This window comes from Lepisma saccharinum, chromosome 18 (assembly GCF_977018435.1).
Source record: "Lepisma saccharinum chromosome 18, izLepSacc3.1, whole genome shotgun sequence".
Classification (NCBI taxonomy): domain Eukaryota; kingdom Metazoa; phylum Arthropoda; class Insecta; order Zygentoma; family Lepismatidae; genus Lepisma; species Lepisma saccharinum.
Window position 1 is genome coordinate 19,126,812 of NC_139246.1, and position 27,983 is coordinate 19,154,794.

A 27,983-nucleotide genomic window follows, 5' to 3' on the forward strand; every position below is an offset into this window, starting at 1 on the left:
TTAGTAAGAAATTATCTTTTTGACTTAGCATCATTTACATGAAAAGCAAGATGATACATAATGGAAGTTAATTTTTTCAAACTGGGGCTAAACACACTTTTCTTTTCTTTTTTTTTACATGGAGGCTGTACAAAAAGTTTTAAGTAGGCAAAGTTATAGCTATTAGTACATACAAGATTTGACATTCTTGATAAACAAAATACTACACTGTGTAGTTACAGATACACTGTCACACTTGTTTTCCCCGAAAAAAAAAAAAAACAACTTAAATTTTTCTGCTGTGAATTTGCTTTCTGCTTTGATGATATACATATATTTATATATATATAAAAAAAACTAATCATGTTATGTTAACTGAAATTTATTGTCTATTAAAGCTTTCACAAACACAAAGCATAATGTACCATTTAAGTAACAAAGATTCTTTTTTCTGCTAATTTTTCTAACAAAAAAAACTTTCCCTTGTGCACAAAACACTGGAGAAAATAAAGAAACTATCGATAGTGAGTAAATTATTCCATTCACGCACTACAAACATTTTTGGGAAGTAATTTTTTCCCAATTGAACACATCAGAAACAAGCTGTGAAATCTTGTCCAACGAGCATTTTTAATAATCTTTCACTAGGAACAAACTTGCCTAATTTTTTCTTCACTTCCTAGCTCTCAACAACACAAAGAAAAAAAAAAAAAGAAAGAAAACATTCACTCACATACATGGAAAATATACAACGTCCGAACAACATTGTCAATACTGTAGCATTCAAGGGCGATTTTTTTTCCATTTGGGGATGTGTTTGATTCACTCTCAAGATCTAGATAAAGAAAATGTTACCGAGTATTTTGGGACAGGAAGTTCTTTTTTTTTTGCCATGATTGAGCATGGAAGGATTACTGTGCTGCATGACTTCAAGCAAAGATATTGCAATATGCACCAATAACCAAACTTAAAAACTGTGATTTGTCCTCAAATCTCGTTACGTTTGCAGCTGAGTGATATATCGCAAGGTGAACAAAATAATTCAGCTGATCTACTTTCTCCTGCCCACATTATCAAACACTCTCCCCATTCCCCAAAACTCATGTGCATGGCAATTCCTGGCACAGGGACGGAACATTTAACCACTCTTGAAAAGAAGGATTGCAACCTGGCCCAGGTAGAAGTAAATGAAGTGCCTGGTTTCATGGGTTACGTAGCTACCGAAATTTCGTCCTACAATGCAATGCCAAGTGGGGTTGTACTTCTTGTCAAATTCCTTCTTGATGTAAGCAGCTATGTCCTAAAAGAAAAAAAGGAACGCACATAATACAAAGAAAACAAACAAAAAAGTTGTAGTTACTGTTCTCTAACTAGAACAAAAATCTAAACGTGACATGAAAGGATGTGGAGAACCTAGTCTGCAAATCAAATTTGTTATCTACTACATTCAAAGTGGATATAGGGTAATTTGTAATATCAGTCATCCAAATTTCTTTGCCATCTGGTCAGTCAAGAACATACCTTACCCGACAGTGTTACCATCTACTTCATCCAAAGTGTAGAAATGTGGCACACTTGTTGGACCATGGGATCCATAAATTTGTGAAAAAAGTGGAATAAGTTTGTTCTTTCTTTTCTCCAATCACTAGAAAATGTGAACAATTCCCAGAACTTGCCAGATGTATGCATGGTGCAACACTGTAGGAGATTCCCAACAATTGTATGGGAGACAGGAAACTGCGATGGTGTCAGTTTTCAGACAATAAAATCAGTGTTCTGCTCTCATCATTTATTTCCTTGTCCTAGAGTTCTGAATATCACTTGCAGTACAATGCAAACTATCAATTTATTGGTTGGTTTCTTTTACTTTGCTTCTCTGCCACTTTTGGCTAATCACGATGATGAGTGATATGTTGAGGTTGGTGAAGGGACACTCGCACACAACACTCATGCTCAGGCTGGGATTTGAAACTGGGACCCCTGTCATTGTAGCACACGTGCTAACCACTCTGCCATGGAGGTCAGCACAACACAAACTTGAGTACGAAATACACAAACTACTACTGTGAGAACAGTTTCTTCCCACGTTTTTGGTTATAATTGCAGTGTCTCCTGTTATGAGTGCAGGGGAAAATTGCAGTCGCAGGACCATGGTTCACGGCAACCAAAAATGCTTCATAAAATTTCCTTGGGGCAATGTTGTTCCTAGACATTCCCAACGAAGGTGGTCAGCAAACTTTCAATAAATATGGATTTGCCCCATTTTTATACACCCTACTTTGATACAACAAATGTTTATAAGTAAAAAATGTGGTATTTCTTGGAACTGGATCCATGTGTCTTTTTTTTCCCCCAGGTTTCCACTCTTAAAATATACTGTAAACTGTATTACAGTAACATAAAATTGTTACAGGAAGGTCTGGAAAAAGTTGGAATCCTGAAAGGAAATTACAACAAACTTTAGGAATGATATGAGGCATTCCAAAGCTAATGACCAGGGAACGGATTTATATGTAAATCTATATCTTCATGTGATGCTAAAATCAATGTTATTTTGTATTATATTTGCGTATTGTGGTGGTATGCAAGCTCGAAAAATACTATTTTATATTATTTTTCCATACAATAGCCTTTAACACATATTTTGGTTAATTTGACAATTTCCATATTTTCACACATTTTGACATATATTCCATATTCTTCATGCTATTACTACATTTTCCTTGTGTTAAATAGCCTACCAAAGGTTTTCCATTCATCTGTATTCTGTTCGTTTTGTACTCTCTCTATTTTGAATCTTGGACAATGGACACTACATATGTCATTTTAACATTCTTGTCAACAATAAAGAATGCAACCTCAAGATTTCTCCATGAAATACATTATATATTTATCCCTCCCATTACTTCATGTGATATTGAACGCAGTTTCAGTAAATATAAATATGTCTTAATGACAACAGGAGATTCACATTTCACCACTTAAAAGGAAGTTTGGTAACAAGAATAAAGCACCTTTTTGTATTTGAATTTTCCATTATAATTATTGTCATGTAAGCCTAATGTATTTTATTTAGTTAGGTGAGCTGCTGCTTAATGAAAATTGACATTTTCACAATTATATGTCCATATTTAATTCCATACATTGATTAAAGTATATATATATATATATAACACTTTTTTGGTACATATAAATCCGTCCCTTTCTAATGCCTTTTAAAATATGTGCTGAACCATAGGTGCGTTCTCTGTGGCTTGTATGTTTAACCGAACCATTAGGTAAGTAAAAAGCTTCTAAGAAAACCCTTTTTCTGTAAAGATTAAAAGTTCCATTTCTATTTAAGTGAGCTTGTCTCCTACAATTAATTTCTTGATTAAAACACAGAATACAAACTTGAGAGTTTTTAATGATATCTGTACATAATGTGGCAAAATCTCTCACAGCAAGATAAATTCATTCAGAAACAAACCAAATCTCATAGAAATATCTCAAACAGCCTGAAGTTATGTATTTTTAAGCAACTGCAAGTTTGCTTTGAATAAGATAAATAATAACCCATGGCTCTACAGCCCGTAAGGGCCTTGGCCTATCTCCCGACCGCCAGTCTCCCTCACACAATCCTACCTAGAGGTGTGGAGATCTTCAATGTAATGGGGTAATGTGAGATGACCACGTCTAACCCTCTGCCATTATAGGAGACCTTTCCAGACCGGGTTACGCTACTCACTTCTAGCTCCATAATTTCCTCATGATGGGTTGCCACCAGTCTATACACAGGCCAAAAACCCAGACTGAACTGAACCCAGGCAGACTCGAACTCATGCCGTCCCACAGTCTGACAGTTTGCTTCAAATATCTTTGTAAAACTGAGCATAATTTATTTTCTTATTATCCAAGGAGTTGAAATGTTAAGGAACTGAGTATCAATTGAACTTTCCAGTATTATAAAAACTGGTTTCTTGTTTTGGAATGTTCTTTTTGAAGATGATAGGTTAACAGCTACCCAATAAGATCTCATGGCACTGTAAGCATATTGAGCTTGTCAATTAGGATCATCTAGTTGAAATTCACTATCATGCAAAAGTTGCATCCATTAAAAAAAGTTGACAGATGACCACAAATCATCCTCACCATATTACAGGGTGACTACATGAAGCCTTTTTTCTCTCCCTCTTTTTAAGTTAAAAGGCATTTGAACTAATTTATATGCCAATGTACTGTGACAATTGCACAATTTATACTCTGAAGTAAATATGTTCTCTGCTAATTGCATGAACAGATGAAAAAATTCATCGAACTTGCTTTACTTTCAAATTCATGCCGTGTACTCACATTCTTTCACATTTACACAATATATAGCAGAAAAAAATAGCAGAGTATACACAGGGTCAACTATACACAGGTTTTCACAACTAGTCAATATTACAGAATGCAATATTTGAATGTAGCATAACAGGCTATTTCCCACATTGACCAAAGTAGAATTGTCTGTGAGGGGATGATGAAGTTAGCCAGCTGTGATAGCCAAGTGTAATAAACTTTCAAAATCATATCAGGTTCAACAACTTGATTTCATATTCAGGTACAATTTTTCAACTAATGCATATCATTTTGGCATCACAATTAAGATGTGATTCAAAAGAAATAAAAAAAAAAGAGATGCCAAAAATTAGTGCACATTTAGAGAAGATTTCTATCTTTTTCAGACTACACAAAAATGAATAAAATTCATACAATCTGAACCAGTTTATTTTTGCACTGAAATGCACTCAGCAAAATTTTTAAAAATGAATAGCCAGAGAAATTTAAATTGTCCATTAATCAGGAATATCAAATAGTCCATACTGCTGCAATTAAAAGGTTTAAGATACTTTTATACTGCTGTGTTAAGTTTCATTCTGCCACTTTTGGTTAATCATAACTGTTACTACTATGACCGATTAGAAGGAAACTCAAACTCTGGTGGCCGAAACATACTATGCTCAGCTGCTGAAGCAGCTCTACCATAGATCCAGTCCCAATAGCCATGCACCAGGCCACCACAGTCCCAAACAATTTTTCAATGCATGTTGCAGCTTTTTAAAAAAGCAAATCACTACAACTGGTAATAATCTCACAGCTGAGCATATGAACGAGAAATAGCAGTTTGTGGACTCTATACTTGTTGCAAATATTGCAATTATAGAGTGTTATGCGAATCTGCTTAGATTCATTTTCAGGGTTGTTGCCTGGAATAATGCAGCGACTCCGAATGTTCCAAGTCCACTTTATGCTAGACTGAATACACATTTTAAACCCTGGAGCATTGCTGCAGTTCCATTTTTGCTTACACTGCGAATCCAATCCAAGACCCCTTGATTACAAGGGTTGGTTCATACACTCCCAAATTTGCCATCTCAAACACTGTAGAATCAAATCAGGAAAAATGCACATTTTTCAGCCATGATCTACTTAAACATATTTTCTGAAGGATTCGAATTTAATTTTGAAAAAGCCATTCATAATCATGAACTCTAAACAGAATCTGTTAAATTTAAAACTGACCTTCTCGATGTTGTACTTTTCAAGGGCCTGTGTTGCGCAGTCAACAGCATCCTGCTGCATCTCCTCTCCCATATCAGCATTTTTGATAACTGCTTTGCGATCTGACATCCTGCTGCTTGACCTGAAAGAAACGAAATTGTGTCAAGCACTTCAACATTATACTACACACTGTATCATCATTATAATGTCTCAGCAATGGATTTTCCATTCTCAACATTTTTCTTTGAAAATATAAAATATCAGTACATTTTTTTTTTTTTTACAAAAGAGATTTTCGAAAAACAAAAAAGTTGACAAGGTCCAGTAGAGATCTAAGACAGACGCAACTGATGGGCATAAACCAGGCGCGGTTGGCCCTATAGCGCACAGGATCAGTGAACCCCCAGTAATATATGTCATTTACCTCAAGAATGGACAATAAACAATGTGTTTACCTTTTGACAAATTTTCGCTAAAATTTCTACACAAGAAGTCATATATTTGTGTCTGTACCACGGCAAATTCTCTTGCTGAGAGAGAGAAACCGCGAGTAGACCATCCTCGTGCAGACCCTCAGCTGAACCCCCACGGAGAGCTCCTGCCATAGTAAAGGTTCAGGCGGCAGGCAGAAGCTCGGGGTAAGCTATATGGGCAAAATATATGGCAGAGGATACTGAGAAACCTCGATCTCCAACCAACGGTCATGCGCAGTTCGTGCTCTCTCAGAAGCCGCAGCAGAAGCCAGAAGGCACCGTCCTCGCTGCGCGCTGCGAGTGGGGCCCAGCTGGTTCCTTACTTCCAGTGTTGCCCTGTGAGGTTCAAGTTTGATGCGCATTCGTTACATATTCAATCTTCTCTGTTGAATAATTTTTGTGCCGAACTTCTTGGCATAAATGTAAAATTACGCAGAGAAGGGTGAGTAGAAATGAATGAAAGCTGGAAATAGACGTGATGAATTAAAATAAAAGAAATACATTACTAAAATAATTCGAGCACGTATTCAGACTTTTTCCTTAAAGATGGAAACACTTCGGATATGTGAAAGTAAAAGAATGCTGCGATCTTAGACAAGAAAGGAAGACGTGACAAACCCTGTCGGTGTCAATATTTCAAGTTTGTAAGATTTCGAAGTGCTTTCATAGTTGTTGCAAAGTATTGATGCTCCGAAGGATGGACTATGTTACGTCATTTGATGCAGTGTAAATGTTGCCGTCTGCGCAGGTAAGAAATGACCGCTAAAATGCATACAATTAACGGAAACAAATTTTCTCGTCTGTTGAAAAGAAAATTAGAGATAAAACGATGCTGGTCGACCAACTCCAAACTTGAAGATATAAAAAAAGCTGCAGCGTTTCAATGAAAGGGTCTCAGGTTTCTAGTAGGCACATGCCATTGATTGCCATTTCCCTTTAATAATTGTAGGACCATTGTGTTTAGTAGTTTTATAATTGCAGACATGGCACAATGTATTGTACTTAGTTTTAGTCCAAAATTTATTTGCACACCTCTACTATGAAACCTCATTCTATGAAAAAGTGATGTACCAATCTTTTAACCCACCCCGATCCCTTTGTTTCGCAAAGAAAGTTTCTTGTGGAAACTGAATATGTGTCATATGACTTCGGTGAACCCCCAGGGAAGTAATGCACAAGCCGCGCCTGGCGTAAACACACACAAAAGAAAGTCTAGCAAAATTCCACATTTACAGAATAGATTTCAAGGTTTTATTTATGGTGTACATAACTTTTCCATTCCCCCCTTCCTTTTTGTTGCAAAAGCTGTTAAAAAAATATGGATGCCTTCGATGAATCGGTGATCTCTTTCTCCAAAGATACAATCAATACCTCTCTAGCATTATGGAGGAACTGAATGAAGACACTGCAATGTATAAAGAAGAAAAATGCATTTGGTGAAAGTTAATGCTAACATCGCAGATAGAGAGTCATATGTAGAATTCAAAGTGGTTAGTTACATTGTACAATTTGAACACCCACGAGATTTACTATTTAGCATTTTCAGTAAAAAATTAAAGCTCAACCAGGACTCGAAACTGGGTCTCTACAAGACATATACAATGAAAAATCAGTTGAAGCCAGGGCTGGCTCACTAGCTCAGTTGGTAGAGCAATAGTATGATCTGCCAGAGACCTGGGTGTAAGTCATCCTGGTTAAGCCTGCATTTTCAGGTGAAAATTCTACATATCACACCAATGTTTTTTTTTTTTTTTTTTTTTTCGAAACAAAACAATTGTCATCTGCAAGGACATAAAGCAGATATCTTTCTGCTACAAATGCCCAGATGTACTGCAGGAACCTTTTGTATCTATGCTACTTCCATTGACAATTAAGGCTACTCCACTGACAACAAATATAATCTGATAAGCATCTACCCTGGGTAGTCGTAAGTCTGGTTAGCAGGCAGTGCACATTTTTTCTACGTGGAGAAAATCTGTACAAAACACATTTATTACACATTACAACATATTTTGAAATCAGTGGGAGCCTAAAGTAAACCTAAGGTAATTAATTATTGAGTAAAATGTAAATTATTTTGTAAGTTGTGTAGAACGAGCGTGAGTGTGTGTTGCACTATTAACAATACAATAAAAACTACAGATAGTGATGAGGGAGACATGTCAAAATGTAATGTTCATTCAAATGTCTTTGCACAAAAAAAAACATATATGTAGAGCCTCCATTATAATTAATCAGCAGCAATAGTATAAAGCATCATAAGAAGCATTATGTGCCTTTCTTACAGAAATATATGGCATCAATCATAACTTGGTTGGTTTCCCGCACTAAGTCACATGGATGCTGTTGCCAATGCTCACATTTGATGTGGCCGGAAAGTAACAGAGTAATGCCTCTTACCCCATAACTTATTTCCATCTGCTGTAATATTTGTACTGAGCCATGAACTTGTGAATGCTACCTTTTATAATGAAATTGCCAAGAAACAAAACAAAACAAAAGAAACAACAATATTCTAATTTGCAGCCTTCAATCATTTAATCTCATCCGAGGAATCAAAGTTAGAAAAATTATAAAATTTTATAACAGAAATCCACTCGTCATAAAAGTACTTCATATATTAGCTCTTGTGGGTATTTATAAAAAAATAAATATTACAAACCCCCTTTGGGTTCCTAGTAGTGCTATTGGGTTGTTTCAAAGTAGTACTTAGTAGGTATGCCTTTTTTTTATCAATTGAATATCACTTTTTGACATATTTTGACAATTTTTTGTCGAGGTTTTAGCGTTTAACGATGTTTTAATACAAATTTTCACTATACTCATTTTTTCCCCACTCGTACTTGGTAGGTATATCATGATGTTACGTGATACAACTTAACCTATCCTTTTTTTACGATTATTTAATTTTTTTACGATCCTAAGTGATATAACTTAACCTATCATTTTTTTTATTTAGGTACTGTTTGAACGTCATTATTTGAGGATCATATTTTGTAGGTATTTTTTTTTATCAATCGAATATAAGTTTTTGACATATTTTGACAATTTTTTGTCGATGTTATAGCGTTTAGCGATGTTTTAGTACAAATTTTCACCGCACTCATTTTTTTCCCCACTCGTACTTGGTAGGTATATCACGATCTTACGTGATATAACTTAACCCATCTTTTTTTTTACGATTTTTTAATTTTCTTACGATCCTAAGTGATATAACTTAACCTATCATTTTTTTATTTACGCACCGAACTAACCTACAAGGGGGACTCTGTTTGTTTTAATATTTCAGTATTATAAGGTTTTCACAAATTTTATATAACCTAAAATGTGTTGGATGTTGATTTTTAGTATGTGGCAATTTTTTATGAATTTAAAACTGTTCCGTCACCCTCTCGTTCTTCACGTCGTGGACGAAGGACTTCTCTGCAATCAGGATGACACTGCATAGGGTATCCTCGGGCAAGGCATCGTGGAACTCGCAAACACCCACTCTACAAAAATTCTACTATATGATCTTTCACTGGCTAAGCTAACCTACAAATAGGAATTGGCAGCACTGACTTATAAACCCACTGGGTCTTCTTGGCATGTTTTTTCATGATGTGTTGCCAGGCTATTGGGCATCTTGGCGTATACAATATATATATTTTTGAGGGGGAGGGGTTATAGCTTTTTATGCTGTACGAATACTAAAAACTTGACAGTGACAACCAACAGAGTAGGTAAACCTACATGCAGAAACTGGCAACACTAGTTTCTGACAGTGAATTTGAAATAAAATATTAAACAAAATACATGAGTAAGCACTGTGATTACAAATAATACCAGTGTTATGCCCCCAACTCCAACTGGGCAACTGGGGGAAATAATTGTACAACAATTTGTACCTAATTGTACAATACTTGTACCTAATTGAGAAAGCCTTCCCGTAACTTACTTCATGCACAATTTATATGTTCTTACAACTATGAAAAGAAAGCATATGTGTTCTGTATGCACACATTCATTCTTATTTTTCGAAGTTGAATGAAGCACGTGTTTTTTATGTTCTCGTAATACTGACCTTGCCCCAGTGATTTTAAATTGCTTCCATCCGGTTTTTTTTTCTGTGCTATTTCCGCGTGCACGCAACATTCGCTTTCAATAGTTTAATGAAATACAGAAGGAGTGTTAGTTTAGCAGGCTCCGAGTTTACAATTTATTAAATTAAACAATAATTTATGTAATAATATACTTGTACTTACCGAACACAAAATAATAAAAGCACATGTGAATCTTTGCGTGCGTTCATGTTATATGACGACTGAGTAAAAAATAATGTTGACTCCCCGAAAGATAAAAGTTCCTGGTTCGACATCAGATGCATGCAAATTTTATGTTTTGCTCTCCAAAATCTTGATTTCTATGTTTGTGCTATTTGCCATACAGCAGAGGAGAAGAGGGGAGAGGGGAGGGGAGGGGGTACTATTAGCGCCATCTATTAGCAAACAATAGAAATAAAAAAGTAGGGTCAAACTTTTTCAACACCCAAAAATTTTAAACGTCCTCGTTTAGTAATACGATCAGCAGAAGACGTTTGAAAGAGTACTCTTAGTCGAGAAAGCTAATTGCTAGGGCCCATATATTGCTAAAATGTTCTTTGATTTGCATATTTCTCATACCGCCATATGTTGTTCTAGTTGACTTCTTCCAAAAAAATGCTAATTAGCGAGAGTTAATTAAGCAAGGCAAGTAAAAGAAGCAAATAGGACAATATGTGGCGGCGTGGAAATATGTAAAAATTCGACTCGATTCGAATTAAAATTGGAGGATATTTTGCATTTTTTTCCTATAATGTACAAAACATTTACCGTACATAATCTTTTCTATTTACAACAGTATAAAATAAGAGGAGTGTGTGACAATATCCATATTAATTAGGAAGGTATGTTGTATGCTAGGTTAGCTAATTGTGTCTTCACTGTATAGAGGAAAGATGGAAAAAGAGAGCTCTACAAAAACTAACGCTCTTAACAATATTGAACGCCCCGTGAAAATTATATATAAATAAGGCATAAGCGTATTATCTGCTTTCATGTCAGATTTTCCCGACCTGTGAGCTGTAGTGTTTAGGCGACAAGCGACGTGCTCTAATATGATACCGTTGACAATATTGAACGCCCCGTGAAAATTATATATAAATAAGGCATAAGCGTATTATCTGCTTTCATGTCAGATTTTCCCGACCTGTGAGCTGTAGTGTTTAGGCGACAAGCGACGTGCTCTAATATAATACCGTTGACAATATTGAACGCCCCGTGAAAATTATATATAAATAAGGCATAAGCGTATTATCTGCTTTCATGTCAGATTTTACCGACCTGTGAGCTGTAGTGTTTAGACGACAAGCGACGCACTCAAATATAATACCGTTGACAATATTGAACGCCCCGAGAAAATTATATATAAATAAGGCATAAACGTATTATCTGCTTTCATGTCAGATTTTCCCGACCTGTGAGCTGTAGTGTTTAGGTGACAAGCGGCTCGCTCAAATATTATACCGTTGACAATATTGAACGCCCCGAGAAAATTATATATAAATAAGGCATAAACGTATTATCTGCTTTCATGTCAGATTTTCCCGACCTGTGAGCTGTAGTGTTTAGGTGACAAGCGACGTGCTCTAATATGATACCGTTGACAATATTGAACGCCCCGAGAAAATTATATATAAATAAGGCATAAACGTATTATCTGCTTTCATGCCAGATTTTCCCGACCTGTGAGCTGTAGTGTTTAGGCGACAAGCGACGTGCTCTAATATGATACCGTTGACAATATTGAACGCCCCGTGAAAATTATATATAAATAAGGCATAAACGTATTATCTGCTTTCATGTCAGATTTTACCGACCTGTGAGCTGTAGTGTTTAGACGACAAGCGACGCACTCAAATATAATACCGTTGACAATATTGAACGCCCCGTGAAAATTATATATAAATAAGGCATAAACGTATTATCTGCTTTCATGTCAGATTTTACCGACCTGTGAGCTGTAGTGTTTAGGCGACAAGCGCCGCGCTCTAATATGATACCGTTGACAATATTGAACGCCCCGTGAAAATTATATATAAATAAGGCATAAGCGTATTATCTGCTTTCATGCCAGATTTTACCGACCTGTGAGCTGTAGTGTTTAGACGACAAGCGACGCACTCAAATATAATACCGTTGACAATATTGAACGCCCCGTGAAAATTATATATAAATAAGGCATAAACGTATTATCTGCTTTCATGTCAGATTTTACCGACCTGTGAGCTGTAGTGTTTAGGCGACAAGCGCCGCGCTCTAATATGATACCGTTGACAATATTGAACGCCCCGAGAAAATTATATATAAATAAGGCATAAACGTATTATCTGCTTTCATGTCAGATTTTCCCGACCTGTGAGCTGTAGTGTTTAGGTGACAAGCGACGTGCTCTAATATGATACCGTTGACAATATTGAACGCCCCGAGAAAATTATATATAAATAAGGCATAAACGTATTATCTGCTTTCATGCCAGATTTTCCCGACCTGTGAGCTGTAGTGTTTAGGCGACAAGCGACGTGCTCTAATATGATACCGTTGACAATATTGAACGCCCCGTGAAAATTATATATAAATAAGGCATAAACGTATTATCTGCTTTCATGTCAGATTTTACCGACCTGTGAGCTGTAGTGTTTAGACGACAAGCGACGCACTCAAATATAATACCGTTGACAATATTGAACGCCCCGTGAAAATTATATATAAATAAGGCATAAACGTATTATCTGCTTTCATGTCAGATTTTACCGACCTGTAAGCTGTAGTGTTTAGGCGACAAGCGCCGCGCTCTAATATGATACCGTTGACAATATTGAACGCCCCGTGAAAATTATATATAAATAAGGCATAAGCGTATTATCTGCTTTCATGCCAGATTTTACCGACCTGTGAGCTGTAGTGTTTAGACGACAAGCGACGCACTCAAATATAATACCGTTGACAATATTGAACGCCCCGTGAAAATTATATATAAATAAGGCATAAACGTATTATCTGCTTTCATGTCAGATTTTACCGACCTGTGAGCTGTAGTGTTTAGGCGACAAGCGCCGCGCTCTAATATGATACCGTTGACAATATTGAACGCCCCGTGAAAATTATATATAAAATAACATACCTGAAAATTATATTCACAGTAGATTCATTTTTTTGAGTTTTGTAATTACCCCAAGAAATTCTATATAAAATAACATACCTGAAAATTGTATTTACAGTAGATTGAATTCTTGAGTTTTTGTATTCGCACACAAGAAATTCTATATAAATAACATACCTGAAATTCTATTTACAGTAGATTGAATTTTTGAGTTTTGTAATCACTCCAAGAAATTCTATATAAAATAACATACCTGAAAATTGTGTCGCTATATACTAGACTTTTTGATTTCTGTGATTTTGGAGAAAGCAATGGCATCCACCACCAGTTTCAATCGTAAAAATGATAAAACTGAATGTGTTACTTGTGGGAAGCTAATCTCAAGGAACAATTTATCGGTACACAGGGCAAGATGTAGCGAAACAGGTTCGAGAATTAATCGTTCCTTGCCTTCTAAGCCTTGTGCTCGATGCGGAAAGATGATTAGCATTACAAATTTAAGTAAACATCTCAAAATTTGCAAACCATCGACCGGACAAGCAACATCGAAAAGGAAAATCGATAATTCAGAAACGGAAGCTTCCACTTCCAAGCAAATTAAATTATCTAATGAACGCAAACCAATTAGATCTGCATTCAACCGTCATATTCAGGATTTCTTTTTTACTTCGGAACCAGGCTGCGACATTCTTAGTTTCTTGCGTGAAACAAAAACATCCGTGATAAATATTCTAAAAAATAAATTGGAAAATAATTCCATAAAAATATACGTTAATCTATTTTCCGAATACGAAAAAGTCGATGGTACAACAAGAGTCTTTTATCATCGTACAAAAAATCAGACTCTTTATTTGGCGAACGTCGAAAATTTGGACAACTTCTATTATAAAGTTTCCAACGAGCTGGTTAAGAAACATGACGATTTCGAGGCTAAAGGGTCGGGATGGTCTCTATGTGGAAGTCCTCACACGTTAACTGTTTACGTGAACCGATTCTCGCCTCTTCGAGCTTCCAGCTACGTTCCTCTTCCACCGAACATTCAACACAAGAGGGCTGTGTTAAATATACAGAACAGCGATAACAAGTGTTTTCTCTGGTGCGTGTTGGCTGCACTGCATCCTGTTCATTGGTCAAATAATCCAGAACAGGTTTCTAATTACAAACAATACGAGACCGAGTTTGAAAGTGTAATGTCTGACATTAAATACCCGGTGACATTGTCGGATATAACAAAGTTCGAAAATCGTGCAGGAAAACGCATCGCTATTAATGTGTATTCCTTCACGTCAGATAAATATCTTGTACATCCCGTCAGGATAAGCGATATCGACGATGACGATGCTCGTGTGATTAATCTCCTTCTAATTTCAAACGAGGATGTTCATCACTACACGCTAATTCGTTCACTATCACGTTTGGTCAGAAGTCAATCAACCAAGCATGCAAACAACATCGAAGTTTGCCCGAGATGCCTAACCATGTTCGACGATCGTGACCGACGTGATCATCAAAATCTTCATAGTCGTCAAATTGCTATCGAGAAACTTGCCGAACATAAAATTTACTGCGGTGACAACAGACCAACTTGCATGTTGATGCCGAAATCAAAAGAGGTCGAAGAATTTAGGATGCATAAGGCATTGTTCGAACATCCTGCAATCATCATTGCTGATTTTGAGTCTTTTCTCAAACCGTTGTCGTACTGCGAACCAGACCCCGAACTTTCATCCACAACACCGTATCAGTTGCACGAAGCCTCGAGTTTCGGATATGTTGTCGTGCGACAGGATAGGATAGATGAACCGTATGTTTACCGAGGACCAGACGTAATCAAACATTTTTTTGAAAAGATGGTTGAAGAGGTTGAGACCATTGGCAGCCTCTTACGCGAATCGAAACCAATGCTTCCATTATCCAGCGATGAACTTCAATCTCACAATAACATTGAAACGTGTCCGGTGTGCGATCAACGTTTCACCGACGAGAACCGGAAAGTATTTCACCACAATCACTTCACCGGAAACTACATCGGTGGAATCTGTAACACGTGTAATCTAAAAATCCAAAAACCTACGTTTGTCCCCATATACCTTCATAATGGCAGCGGTTACGACTTCCATATCTTAATTCGGAATCTTGGATATGATAGACAAAAGATAAATATTCTAGCAGAGAATGAAGAAAGGTACATCAGTGTCAGCAAGCGAGTATTGATTCCGGGAACAAACGAAACTGTGGAGATGAGATTTTTAGATTCTTACAGATTTTTATCTGCGAGCTTGGACGCCCTTGCAAGCAAACTTTCGGCTGAACAATTTAGAATAACAAGAGCTAATTTTCCCACCGTAGACATAGAAATGATTAGACGTAAAGGGATTTATCCTTACGAATATGTTAGCGATAATTCTAAATTTAACGACGACACTCTTCCACCTCAAAAAGAATTTTACAGTCGACTCAGAGAGAAAGGAATCACGGATGATGAATACGAACACGCGCAACGGATGTGGGACAAATTAGGATGTAGGACACTCGGCGATTATCACGATGCCTACTTGAAACTGGACGTGACAATACTCGCGGATGTTTTTCAAGCATTCAGGAAAACGTCGGCGAATATTTACAAATTAGATCCTGCATATTTTTACGGTCTCTCGGGCTTAGCGTGGTCTGCCATGTTATTACAGACAAAAATAAAACTCGAATTGATACCGGACGTGGACATGTTATATTTTATCGAGAGGGGGATACGAGGTGGAATGGTGCAATGCGTACAGAGACATGCAAAAGCAAATAACGTTCACATGACAGAAGAATACGATCCTAACGAACAATCGAAATACATATTTTATGTGGATGCAAATAATTTATACGGACATGCTATGATACAAAAACTTCCTTACGGCGGGTTCGAATGGGTGGATACCACTTCCATTAACATTAATAATTTCAACGACTGTGAATTTGGCTTGTTTATAGAGGCAGACCTCGGATTCCCCGACCATCTACACGATTACTTCAAAGATCTACCTCCTGCACCCGAACTAAAATGTTCGCCTGATTCAAATCAACGTAAGCTTCTGTTAACATTGGATAGGAAAGAGAGATACGTTCTCCATTACAAAAATCTTCAATTCTTAATTGAGAAGGGAGTTCAAGTAATAAATGTGAGAAGAATAATGAAATTCAAACATTCCGAGTGGTTAAAACCTTACATTGAAAAAAATACGTATCATAGAACACGCGCCACGTCAGATTTAGATAAAGATTTTTTTAAACTCATGAATAATGCTGTTTACGGAAAAACAATGGAGAATGTCAGGAAGCACGTGGACGTGAGATTAGTTCCCGATTCAAATAAATGTAGAAAATTGATAGCATCGCCGACATTCAAATCACGAAATATATATGATGAAAACCTGGCCCTGTTTGTGATGGATAAAAAAATAATCAAGTTCAACAAACCAATCTACGTGGGGGCGACGGTTTTGGATTTATCTAAACTGCATATGTTTGAATTTCATTATAATGTCATGAAACCCTTCTATAACGAAAATATAACACTTTTGTACACGGACACGGACAGTTTTATTTATTCCGTACAGACATCTGACCTCTACAACAATTTGAAACAACCGAAAATGATTGATCATTTCGACACATCTTCCTTCCCTCAACCAAACAGATTTGATCTCCCTTCTCGCAATAAAAAAGTGCTTGGTAAAATGAAGGATGAATGCAACGGAGAAATCATTCTGGAGTTCGCCGGCTTACGTTCCAAAATGTATGTGGTGAAAACAGAAACCAGCATCACCAAAAAAGCCAAAGGTGTTGGTAAAAATACTGTGAAAAACAAGCTTGTGTTCGAGGATTACATCAATTGCCTCTATTCACAGTCGAGGATTCTACGTTTGGAGACAAGGATACAAAGCGTAGACCACGTGCTTACCACAAACAAAGTTAAGAAAATTGCGCTGGATCCGCATGACGATAAAAGATGTATTTTGTCTTGCGGAATCCACACGTTACCTTGGGGGCACTGTCGTTTAGAAATTAGTAAAAATTGTAGGCAATGCAATTGAAAAAAAAAATAAACTTTAGCTGTCTCACATACACGATAAATAACTAGCAAAGGACAATGAATCTTTTTGGTTTCCGAAAGCAAACAATGGAGACTGTACACCGCACGACGACAGATCATGAATTTCTACCTTCCGTGTTACCTAAACTCAACGGTCTGTTGATCATTCACCTCAACAGCATTTGGACGAAACTGAATGACGATGTGGGCAAGATGTTTTATGTTTTTAATAACAATTTACATTTCTACGAAATTCCGATCGACGGGAAACTTCAAATCACCGTGAATCCGGAAAACGCAGGCGAAATCAAAATTTCTACCGGCAAGAACATTTTTCGAATCAAGCACGACAAGATGCTTTCTAACATTACGTACGATGTGTCCGCAGGAGATTATCTTTACATGGAACTCCTCGGAGATTACGACAAACTTATTCCTCTCTTCGTAGAATTACGAATCGTCTATCCTATTATAAATAACCGTTAACAAAATGCCTAACGACATTTTCGGCAACACCAAGCGTGTGGACCACGCAGAAGAGATTCTCATGTTGGACATTCGAGTTAAGAAGTTGAGGACCGATTTGATCGCTTTGCAGGAAACCTTAAACAAAAGTTTAGAGTCGGAAATCGCTACGCTCCAAACGCAATGTCTTGACCCCATTCTGAAAATCGATTCCGAACTGAAAACGCTCATAAAAAATTATGTCGACGTACCTTCTTACGACAACGTTCAAAATATACAGTTGAGCGTGGATTCGCTTCAAAATGATTTGGCCAAATTACAGCAATTTCAATCGAAAAATGAAGATTTGGAAAAATTGAAACTCGAAATCGAAGAACGAACTTCCGCAATAGAAAAGAATTTCTCTGAACTTCAAACCGTCGTGAACGATATAGACGCAGAACGCTTGCATGTCGTCGTTTCCAAATTACAAGAAGAATTCACCAGCACGTTGGAAGAAATTAAATCCAAGTTGCAGACTTTGGAAGATACAATGACGAACCTACCATCGTCGGACGAACTGCAGGTCATCGGTAAAAGCGTCGCGAACATAAAAATTCAATTGGAGGCCTATCAAGATTTCGAACACATTCAAACCACCATCGCTACGCTTCAGGCGTCCTTGGAATTGATCAACGAAGAAATTAAAAATATTCACGCTGAAGCGAGAGCGTTGACGAGCATTCAAGACACGTTGAGCACGGTTCAGCATAAAATCGAATATTTAGAAAATTTGAACGTCGAAACGAATCTCGCTCATTTTCATCACGTACTGGACAACATACAGGGTGACTTGGAATCGTTACGGACGAGCGTGCCTTCGAGCGAAGATTTGGAAAAATTGAAAACGGCAGTGACGGCACTATCCGATTCGAGCGACATCAAAAGTTCTTTGAGCGATCTCGAGAGTAAAGTGGCCAATCTCCCCACCTCCAAAGAATTGCACGCTTTGAAAAGGAACATATCTCGAATGCTGAAACGACTGGAAACGGAAACGGCGAACGTGGAACAGATTCGAGACGAAATTAGTTCGCTGGTGTCGACGCTGCCCACTTCGCAGAGCGTCGCCGACCTTCACACGCAGTTTACAGAGATGCGAAGCATCGTGAACGATCTTACCGAGAAGAGCTCGAAATTGAATCAAGTCGAGAACCTTCAGAACATCGTCGTCAACATCAGAGATCAAGTTGGAGTGCTGGAATCCACGCAGGAATCGACGCTGGCCTCTTTCGGTGCCAAGTTGCAAGAACTCAACGAAAACTACAAGCAGTTGAACGTGGAAGTGAAAATCAAACCGTCGTTTTCTGCCGTAACGGATACCATAGTCGAGCATTTGCTGCCCATCGAAAATAAACTCGGACAAGTTCACAGTAACCTCGTTAGCGTCGACACTAAATTCGCTAAACTGCATTCTCTGCAAGCCATCGAAATCAACAGCGTACCCAATCAACAGAGAATCTCCACGTTCGTCGAAGGTAACAAACTGTACATGTTGCATCCTTATCATCCGTACTACAAGTTTCTCCTCGATGGCACGATTCAGATAAACGAATTTTCGTACTGGTCTCACGGTAGAAAAGCTAGCGTTCCCACCATGACTTTGATATCGAATCGTGGTGTCCAGAAAGCAGGAAACATTCCTCTGGCACGTTGGAACGAAACGCGCAACATATATGAAATACACGAAGACGAAGATCTCACCGTTTTCGACGTGAGTGCCGGCGATAAGCTGATCATTCAAAACACGAGCGAAGTGCCACCCTCTTTGAATCCCATCACGCTTGTGCTTCTCTTGAAACGTAATCTCTAAACAAAAAATGTCTAGGCAGGCCATCGTCGAAGAATTGCATAAACCTGCACGCCGCAACTACGAACGTTTGGCTGTGGTAACCAAGGGCATCGACGACCTCTGGCAAAGCGACCTCGTGGAGATGAGTAGCGGCAATTTGAAAAACGTACATAAATTGAACAAGGGCAACAAGTACCTCCTCACCGTCATAGACACGTTTTCGAAATTCGCATGGGCTCTACCTTTGAAGGCGAAAACGGGAACGTGCGTCACGGAAGCATTCAAGACAATTTTTCGCGAAAGCGGCGGCAGACGACCACGGTTTCTGCAAACGGACAACGGTAAAGAATTTTACAACGCCGTATTCCAAAAATTTATTCAAAAAACAAAAGATTCGACATTATTCGAGCTTCAGTCACATCAAAGCCAGCATCGTGGAAAGATTCAATCGAACCTTGAAAACACACATGTGGAAACGATTCACGCTTCGGGGAAATTACAAATGGGTCGACATCCTGCCGGAACTCGTCGACACCTATAATCACACGGCACACAGAACAATAGGCATGAAGCCAGCCGACGTTACCAAGTCCGACGAGCAGCGTTTAATTTCTACAGTTTACTGTCCAAAGTACACACCCACGACAAAAAAAGCTAAATACAAAATTGGAGACCAGGTGAGGATCAGCAAATTCAAACGCACCTTCGAGAAGGGATTCACAAAAAATTGGAGCACGGAACTCTTTACGGTGGTTCGAGTTCTACCTGGAAACCGACACACGTATATAATAAAAGATAGTAGCGGCGAGATTTTGAAAGGAAGATTTTACGAAGAGGAACTCTCTAAAACAAAACACCCCGACACGTACCTCATCGAGAAAGTATTGCGTAGGAAAGGTGACAAACTTTTGGTCAAATGGCTGGGACTTCCGGAAAAGAGTTGGATCGATGCGGACGAAGTGATCTTGTGAGTACGTGGAACGTGGTGAAGCGTCTACCGGATCCGGAAAGTCAAACAAAGAAAAAGAACGGCGAGTTGCTTCCCGACAGCATCCGCTGTCTGATCGTAGGTCCTTCGGGGTGTGGGAAAACGACACTGCTCGTGGACAATTTTCTCCTCGCACCGAATTGGTTAAATTGGAAAAACAGGCACCTGTACGTGTTCTCGAAAAGTTTGGAGCAATCCAAATACCAGCAACTGATGAAGCTGTACGATGGTCTGGACATTGCAACGTTTGCCTCGGAAATAAAACCACTCGACGATTGTCGTGAAAATTCAGTCGTTGTGTTCGACGACGCCATCCTGGAAAATCAAAATGAAATTCGCAACTTTTTCACGCAAGGTCGTCACAAAGGAATGGATTGTTTTTACCTAGCTCAAACGTTTTCCAAAATTCCAAAACAGTTAGTGCGCGACAACGCCAATTTCATATGTTTGTTTCGTCAAGATCACACCAACCTCAAGCATGCGTACGATGACTACGTAGGCGGAGACATGAACTACAATCAATTTTCGGAAGGCTGCTCTACTTGCTGGAACGGTGACGATTTCGGATTCGCGACGATCGACATGACGAGGAAACCCAACGACGGAAAATACAGAAACAAAATCAACGACTTTCTAAACGTTGCAACGTTGTGAGAAACGACGTATATAAATAACGTCATGACGAAACGAAAAATCGAAGACGAAAATCTCAAGCTTCGCGATTACCTCGCGAAACGCTTCAAAGGTTGGAAATCCGAGAATCGCGGATTCTACGAAGAGAAGAAACGTCAGGATCAACCTGTGATCGATGCCATCAGCGGTCTAGGTAAAGAAATTAAAAGTGTCACGGAACAAAATAAAAATTTGATTAATGAACTCGTACCGCTCGCAGCTAAAAGTTACGCCGTACCCACGCCCATTTCGAGCATTCCTTCGACGCCGTTCGAACTGAAGGATGCACCGGCACGACGTCGAGCCATAGGCAGCACGTCCTCGTCTTCGGATAAAATCGAGTTGGGGCCTTTGGCACGAGACTACCTGAGTACGGGGAAATTCGACAAGGATGAAGTGTTTGGATTGTATCCCAGCATGGAAACCAACGAAGGCGGCGGTGTGGTGTGGAAGATTGGGAAATCGAAGGTGACCTTCGAAGGCAACGACATTAAAGTCAATTTAGGCGACAAGGATAGTTGGACCAGGTATCCGGGTACGGTGGGACTGTGGGAACTCGTCGCCAAAAAGCAGCCGAAAGATTACACCGACGAAGATTACCAAAGTTACAAGGAAATTCTGATCATGACGGATGCCTTGTACCAGAACAACGACGCCTCGCAGAATAGGGTGAAATCGAGCAGCGGCGAAGTACAGGAATCTCATCAAACCGATTTGGAACCAGGTCAAAACAGGCAGCGGCGTCAAACGCTACAACACGTTACCCAAAGAATTCGTTTGGGTGGACGAAGTTAGGAAACTCGTGGACCGATTGTTGGTGATAGCCGGCGAAGAGAATGCAGGCAACCGTAATTTCTACAACGAGAAGGTTGGCATCGTGGACATGATCAGCACGAAACTTTCCAACTTCATCGTGAACGACGACAAGGGCATAGGTTACCTGATCAAAATCATCAACACGCTGCCTCCGAAATTTTGGAACGTGGCCGAAGGAAAGGGACTCGTGAACGACATCATCAACAAGTTACCTTTCGAGATGCATCTACCTGGCTACCAGTACTGCGGGCCGGGTACCAAACTCGAGAAAAGATTGGAGAGAGGAGACAAGGGTGTGAATCCGTTGGACGCCGCATGCAAAGATCACGACATCGCTTACAACACTACGCAGACGGATCTGGATGCACGTCACGAAGCAGACAAAAAATTGGAACATGCAGCTTTCGAAAGATTCGTGAGCAGAGATGCATCGTTGGGTGAACGGGTCGCCGCACTGGGCACCACCATCGCCATGAACACGAAACAAAAATTGGGGTGGGGTATATAAATAACACACAGTAAAAAAACAACATGGATTGCATAACTAATTTGCCACCCGAGCTACTATCTAAAATATTCAAAAAGGTAGTTAACGGAGATGTTAATAAACTTGTAAACATAGCAAGAACAATGCCGGAATTTCGCATCCCTTGTGAAATGGTTCTCAAGAACCTTCTTCGGGAGATCAGCGGCCTGAGGTGCGGTGATCTCAACATTCTGCTTTTGGCTGCAGGGCAAAAATTGGACGATAGGTCGGACGAACTGTACGAGGCGATGCAGGGAAGAAGATGGTATACTGATGATTGGTACAAGTCTATGCAGGAGAAGGAAGATATCCTTACGCACATCCTCGCGTTTTCGGAAGCACGGACTTTCTTCCTCTGTTAAAAAATCTTCGATACAAATCGTGAAAAAAAAAAACTTGATATATAAATAACACACATCGTGAAAAAAAAAATAATCTTCGGTATATATAAATAACACACATCGTGAAAAACAATTAAATTTCTCTCTAACACTTTGAAATTTTTCTTGATATGACGACCGAAAAAATAAGTGATCTCCAAGCATTAAAACAAATGCTAAATTTGTCAGTCGAGTATGTAAAAATTCAGGAATTGGAAGTCGACAAACCTTACACGATAACTTCCGGTTCAATCGTTTCTACCCAGTATGGTCCCAAGGTACGCCTGTTGCTCAACGCACAATACAGTCTATTTTTACCAGATCGATACGCTAACATGTTATCCGACGAGAAGCTATCTATTTTAATCGAGAACAAAACTCGAATCGTGTACAAGGGGACAAAGGAACTTCTTGGCAAGAAAACAAAGCACGTAATAGAATTTGTGTAACGACTGCGAGGCCTTGAAAATATATAAATAACATACCGTAAAAAAAACTACACAAGAAAAAATATCAGAATATATATATAAATAACATACCGTGAAAATAACACATAGAGCATCAACATGAAGCCCAAGGGTGTCGTGTACCAGATACCATACTCCAATCTTAAAAATCTAGGTGCCCTCGATGGGTTACTCACCAAGAAACAACGCGAGAAGAAACGTTCTTGCTTGTCGAAAGGACACGGAATGAAATTGCTGCTCAGCACACCTCAATTGAAAAGATTGCAGCGTTCGCGGAAACAGCAAAAGGTCGGAGGTTTCATATTCAGCATCCCGGCCATCCTGGCAGCATTGGGGGCCGTTGGAAGTTTGGCCGGCGGAAGTGCCGCCATCGCGAAAACCGTCATCGACTCGAAGAAGAACAAGGCCGAGTTGGAAGAACAGAAACGTCACAACCTGGCCATGGAGAAGAAAAAGGGGAAGGGCGTGATGAGAAAGTTTAAAAAAAAGAAACAGAAGCACTCACCAACCGAGACATTGAATCTCTGATCGGACCGTTACGAATCAAACACTTCAGAGGAGTTTTCATGTCCGACTCGTTACCTTCAACCGTAAAAAAAAAAGAATGCGGAGTAGTCAACTTGGACGGTCAAGAAAATCCAGGCACGCATTGGATATGTTACCACAAAAACGACAATGATAAAGCATTCGTTTTCGATTCTTTCGGAGGTGTTCCACCTACAAATTTAGTCTATTATCTGAAAACGAACAAAACCTCCATATACTACAACGACGAACGCATTCAAAATTTCGGAGACGTGAACTGCGGTCATCTCTGCCTCTCCGTGCTCGCGTTTCTCTCTAAAATAAATAACCCTACGATCGAGGATTTCCAGAAAGCATTGTGGAACCTCAAACAGCATCACTAGGATGGGCGTGTTCCATCTCACGAGCGAATCTTCAATCTTGAAACTCACGCTGCACGACGACATCGTCTATCCTAAATCCGTGGCTCTGCGTGCATTCTACAGCATGTACCTCATACCTAACGTCACCCAGCACAACAACAAAATTAGCGTCGGAAGCGAACACATCGTCGTCACGCCAGGACAATACAATCTTTCCACTTTGCAAGCTCAGTTACCCAAAGGCACATACCTTTCTCAAAATTCGGTCACGCACAGAGTGGAAATCCTATCCGCGACGGAGACCGTGGACCTGGGCACCATGGGAGAACTTTTAGGTTTCGAGAACAACACCAAACTCGAAGCCGGCATCAAGCACACGGCAGTCAATATTCCTAAATTCTTGGCCATAGAGACTCTGAACGTACACTGTAACGTGGCCGAAGGTATGATCACGAAATCTTCGGACGGATTGTTAGGAAGTCACAAGCAGACGGGAATCATAGCCACTTTCAAACCAAGTTCCGAGTTCATGGAACCGATCATCTACACGCCCTCTTCGCCGATCTATTTTCCGGTATGTCGCAACCGCATAGACGACATAGAGTTGGTGGTGACGAATGAGAAAGGAGACGTGGTGGATTTTGCAGGTGCCACTACGACGGCCATCGTGGAGATCAACGTATAATAAATAACCATACATGTAAAATGGAGCAAATCGAAAGTTACGAATTGCAATCTTTCCCTCCCAACCGTCGCACGTTCGCCAATCTCAACGAGGCGAACAGGGAGATCGAATACGATGTGGACGTAGGCGATGGGTTCATTCATCCTCACAGAGCGGACCTCTACCTTCAATTCGACGTGGTGAAGAAGGAAAGCGGAGACGCGTTTCCCGCAGCAGCAAACTTGATACTCGTGGACAACTTCGTGCCTTACCTGTTCTCGCAGGTGGAGGTGAGGAAACACAACACCGTCATCGACAGAATAGATTATCCAGGCATCACGTCGACGGCAGTGGGAACGTTGAAATTATCCAAAACGGACGCAGCGTACTACCAGGCCGGGGGATTCGAAGCCGAGTCCAAAATATCGACGAAAAGTCACACGGTGCTCTTTCCCATGCGTCTGCTGCCTGGTTTCTTCTCGGACTACAAGGAGATCATGTGGAAGGGAGGACTGAGGGTCACGTTTCGAAGAGCGGCCAACGACAACGACGCACTGATGCGATACGCTACTTTGGGTCCGGACGGCACCACGCCGATAGCCAACACTTTACCCGAAGCGGCGAAATGCCTCATCCGAAGCATGGAATTGAGAATGCCGGTGGTGGAATACGAAACGAACTACGCCCTCAAGTACAAAGCGGAGATCTTGAAAAGTCCGCAGGTGTTGATTCACTTTCACGGTTACCAGTGCGTGCAGAAGATGGCGTCGGGAAGTCACATGGAATTCGACGTGACGACGCAGTTCAACAACATACAGTTCGACATGCCAGATTTCGTCGTAGTGCTTTTTCAGACCGGGCGCGATAACAATCAGGAGAAAGATTCCAGCAAGTTCGACGACTGCAAGATCAAGAACGTTTATCTGAAGAATGGACGCAACGAAGTGTTCCCGCGCGAGAATTACAACCTCGACGTGACCAAAAACGATTACCTCAAACTTTACGAAGCTTACACGGCTTACAAACGCGTGACCGAGGGAAGCGTGGACATGTACTACACGCCCAGCGAATTCAAAGCCCGGAGACCCATGACCGTCATCAACACATCTAAGAGGAAGAAGGTTGTGGTCAACGATCGAACCAACATCAAGATCGTCTGCGAGTTCCACGATGCCTTGCCCGAGGATACCCTATGCAGTGTCATCCTGATTGCAGAGAAGTCCTTCGTCCACGACGTGAAGAACGAGAGGGTGACGGAACAGTTTTAAATTCATAAAAAATTGCCACATACTAAAAATCAACATCCAACACATTTTAGGTTATATAAAATTTGTGAAAACCTTATAATACTGAAATATTAAAACAAACAGAGTCCCCCTTGTAGGTTAGTTCGGTGCGTAAATAAAAAAATGATAGGTTAAGTTATATCACTTAGGATCGTAAGAAAATTAAAAAATCGTAAAAAAAAAGATGGGTTAAGTTATATCACGTAAGATCGTGATATACCTACCAAGTACGAGTGGGGAAAAAAATGAGTGCGGTGAAAATTTGTACTAAAACATCGCTAAACGCTATAACATCAACAAAAAATTGTCAAAATATGTCAAAAACTTATATTCGATTGATAAAAAAAAATACCTACAAAATATGATCCTCAAATAATGACGTTCAAACAGTACCTAAATAAAAAAAATGATAGGTTAAGTTATATCACTTAGGATCGTAAAAAAATTAAATAATCGTAAAAAAAGGATAGGTTAAGTTGTATCACGTAACATCATGATATACCTACCAAGTACGAGTGGGGAAAAAATGAGTATAGTGAAAATTTGTATTAAAACATCGTTAAACGCTAAAACCTCGACAAAAAATTGTCAAAATATGTCAAAAAGTGATATTCAATTGATAAAAAAAAGGCATACCTACTAAGTACTACTTTGAAACAACCCAATAGCACTACTGTTCCTGCAAAGGATTCTTGCCTTCTGTGGAATCACAAATTTCGGTAAATAGTATTGTGAGAAGAGAATCAGAAATAATCTTAGGGCCTCAACGGGCTGTCACTTCCATACTGCGGAGTAAAATAATTCAATTTACACTTTCATGGAGGGGAGGTTGAGTGCATGTGTCTGGGAGGGGGGGTAATCAATATGCCTTTTGTTTCAAGTTCATTATGGAATGAATGGTGTTGAGACGTAATTCATATTTTTCATTAGTCTAGATCAGGGGTTCCCAAAACTTTTTCATTTCACAGCGCCCTTAGCGTTTCAAGATTTTTCCACGGTGCCAAAGTCAGAATGTAGACCTATCTAACATTTGCAACGCTCAGTTAATGTGGTTAGGTTGCTTAACTTAAGTTAAAAAATAAACACATATTTCAAATTCAGAAACCTCTTACACATAAAAAGTACTAAATAAGCACATAACATTGGAATAAGTGTAATTTCAGTGAAAATATTAGAACATTTCGCGACGCCCCTGTAAGCCCTCCAGGATGCCATGGTGCACACTTTGGGAACCACTGGTGTAGATAGTTTGTGGGGCTCCCGCGTAACCAAATGCTTGGTGCTCTCGCCTTTGGTGTGAATGGTCCCAGGTGGGAGTCCCCTGCTAAGTAGCAGGCTCCAGTCTCTAGGTTCAGAAAACAGTGGCGATCCCTCAGAGAACTGTTGTGCCTCATGTTTCCTTAGCATCTTCATGTGCTACACATGTAGTTTCATCGTACAGTCATGGACACTTATGGGTTGTAAAGTGGGTAATAGTCCCACCATCTTTCAATAGAGTTGTTAACCCAGAAGTGTCAGTTACTGTTGCAACTGAGGTCACTGAAGTCACCAGGTTCACAAGTCGTGCCTCTAATACTATTTTACTAATCACAACATTGAACATGTACAGCCAATGGCAAAAATAATAATAGGCAAATTGTTAATCCCAATTTTCATTCCTTTTTATTCTACATCCTGTGTTGTTTTAATTCTGTTGATGCAAAGTAGACACTGTCCTCTGCTTATTGGTTTCTATTTCAATTTAAGGTCATTGCTTTATGGAAAAAAGA

General features: G+C 39.4%; 1 protein-coding gene across 2 annotated transcripts in view; it reads right to left on the reverse strand.

Moving 5' to 3' along the window:
* Nucleotides 1-27,983, reverse strand: part of LOC146002432 (dynein light chain 1, cytoplasmic) — a 45,616-nt gene continuing 17,633 nt past the window's right edge. For both annotated transcript variants that reach the window (XM_083140259.1, XM_083140258.1), the window contains exons 2-3: nt 5,524-5,644; nt 1-1,279 (exon numbers count right to left, since the gene is read on the reverse strand). In XM_083140259.1, coding sequence (XP_082996385.1) covers nt 1,118-1,279; nt 5,524-5,631 — 270 coding nt within the window. In that variant the 5' untranslated portion in view covers nt 5,632-5,644 and the 3' untranslated portion in view covers nt 1-1,117. The remainder of the gene's footprint in view (nt 1,280-5,523; nt 5,645-27,983) is intronic.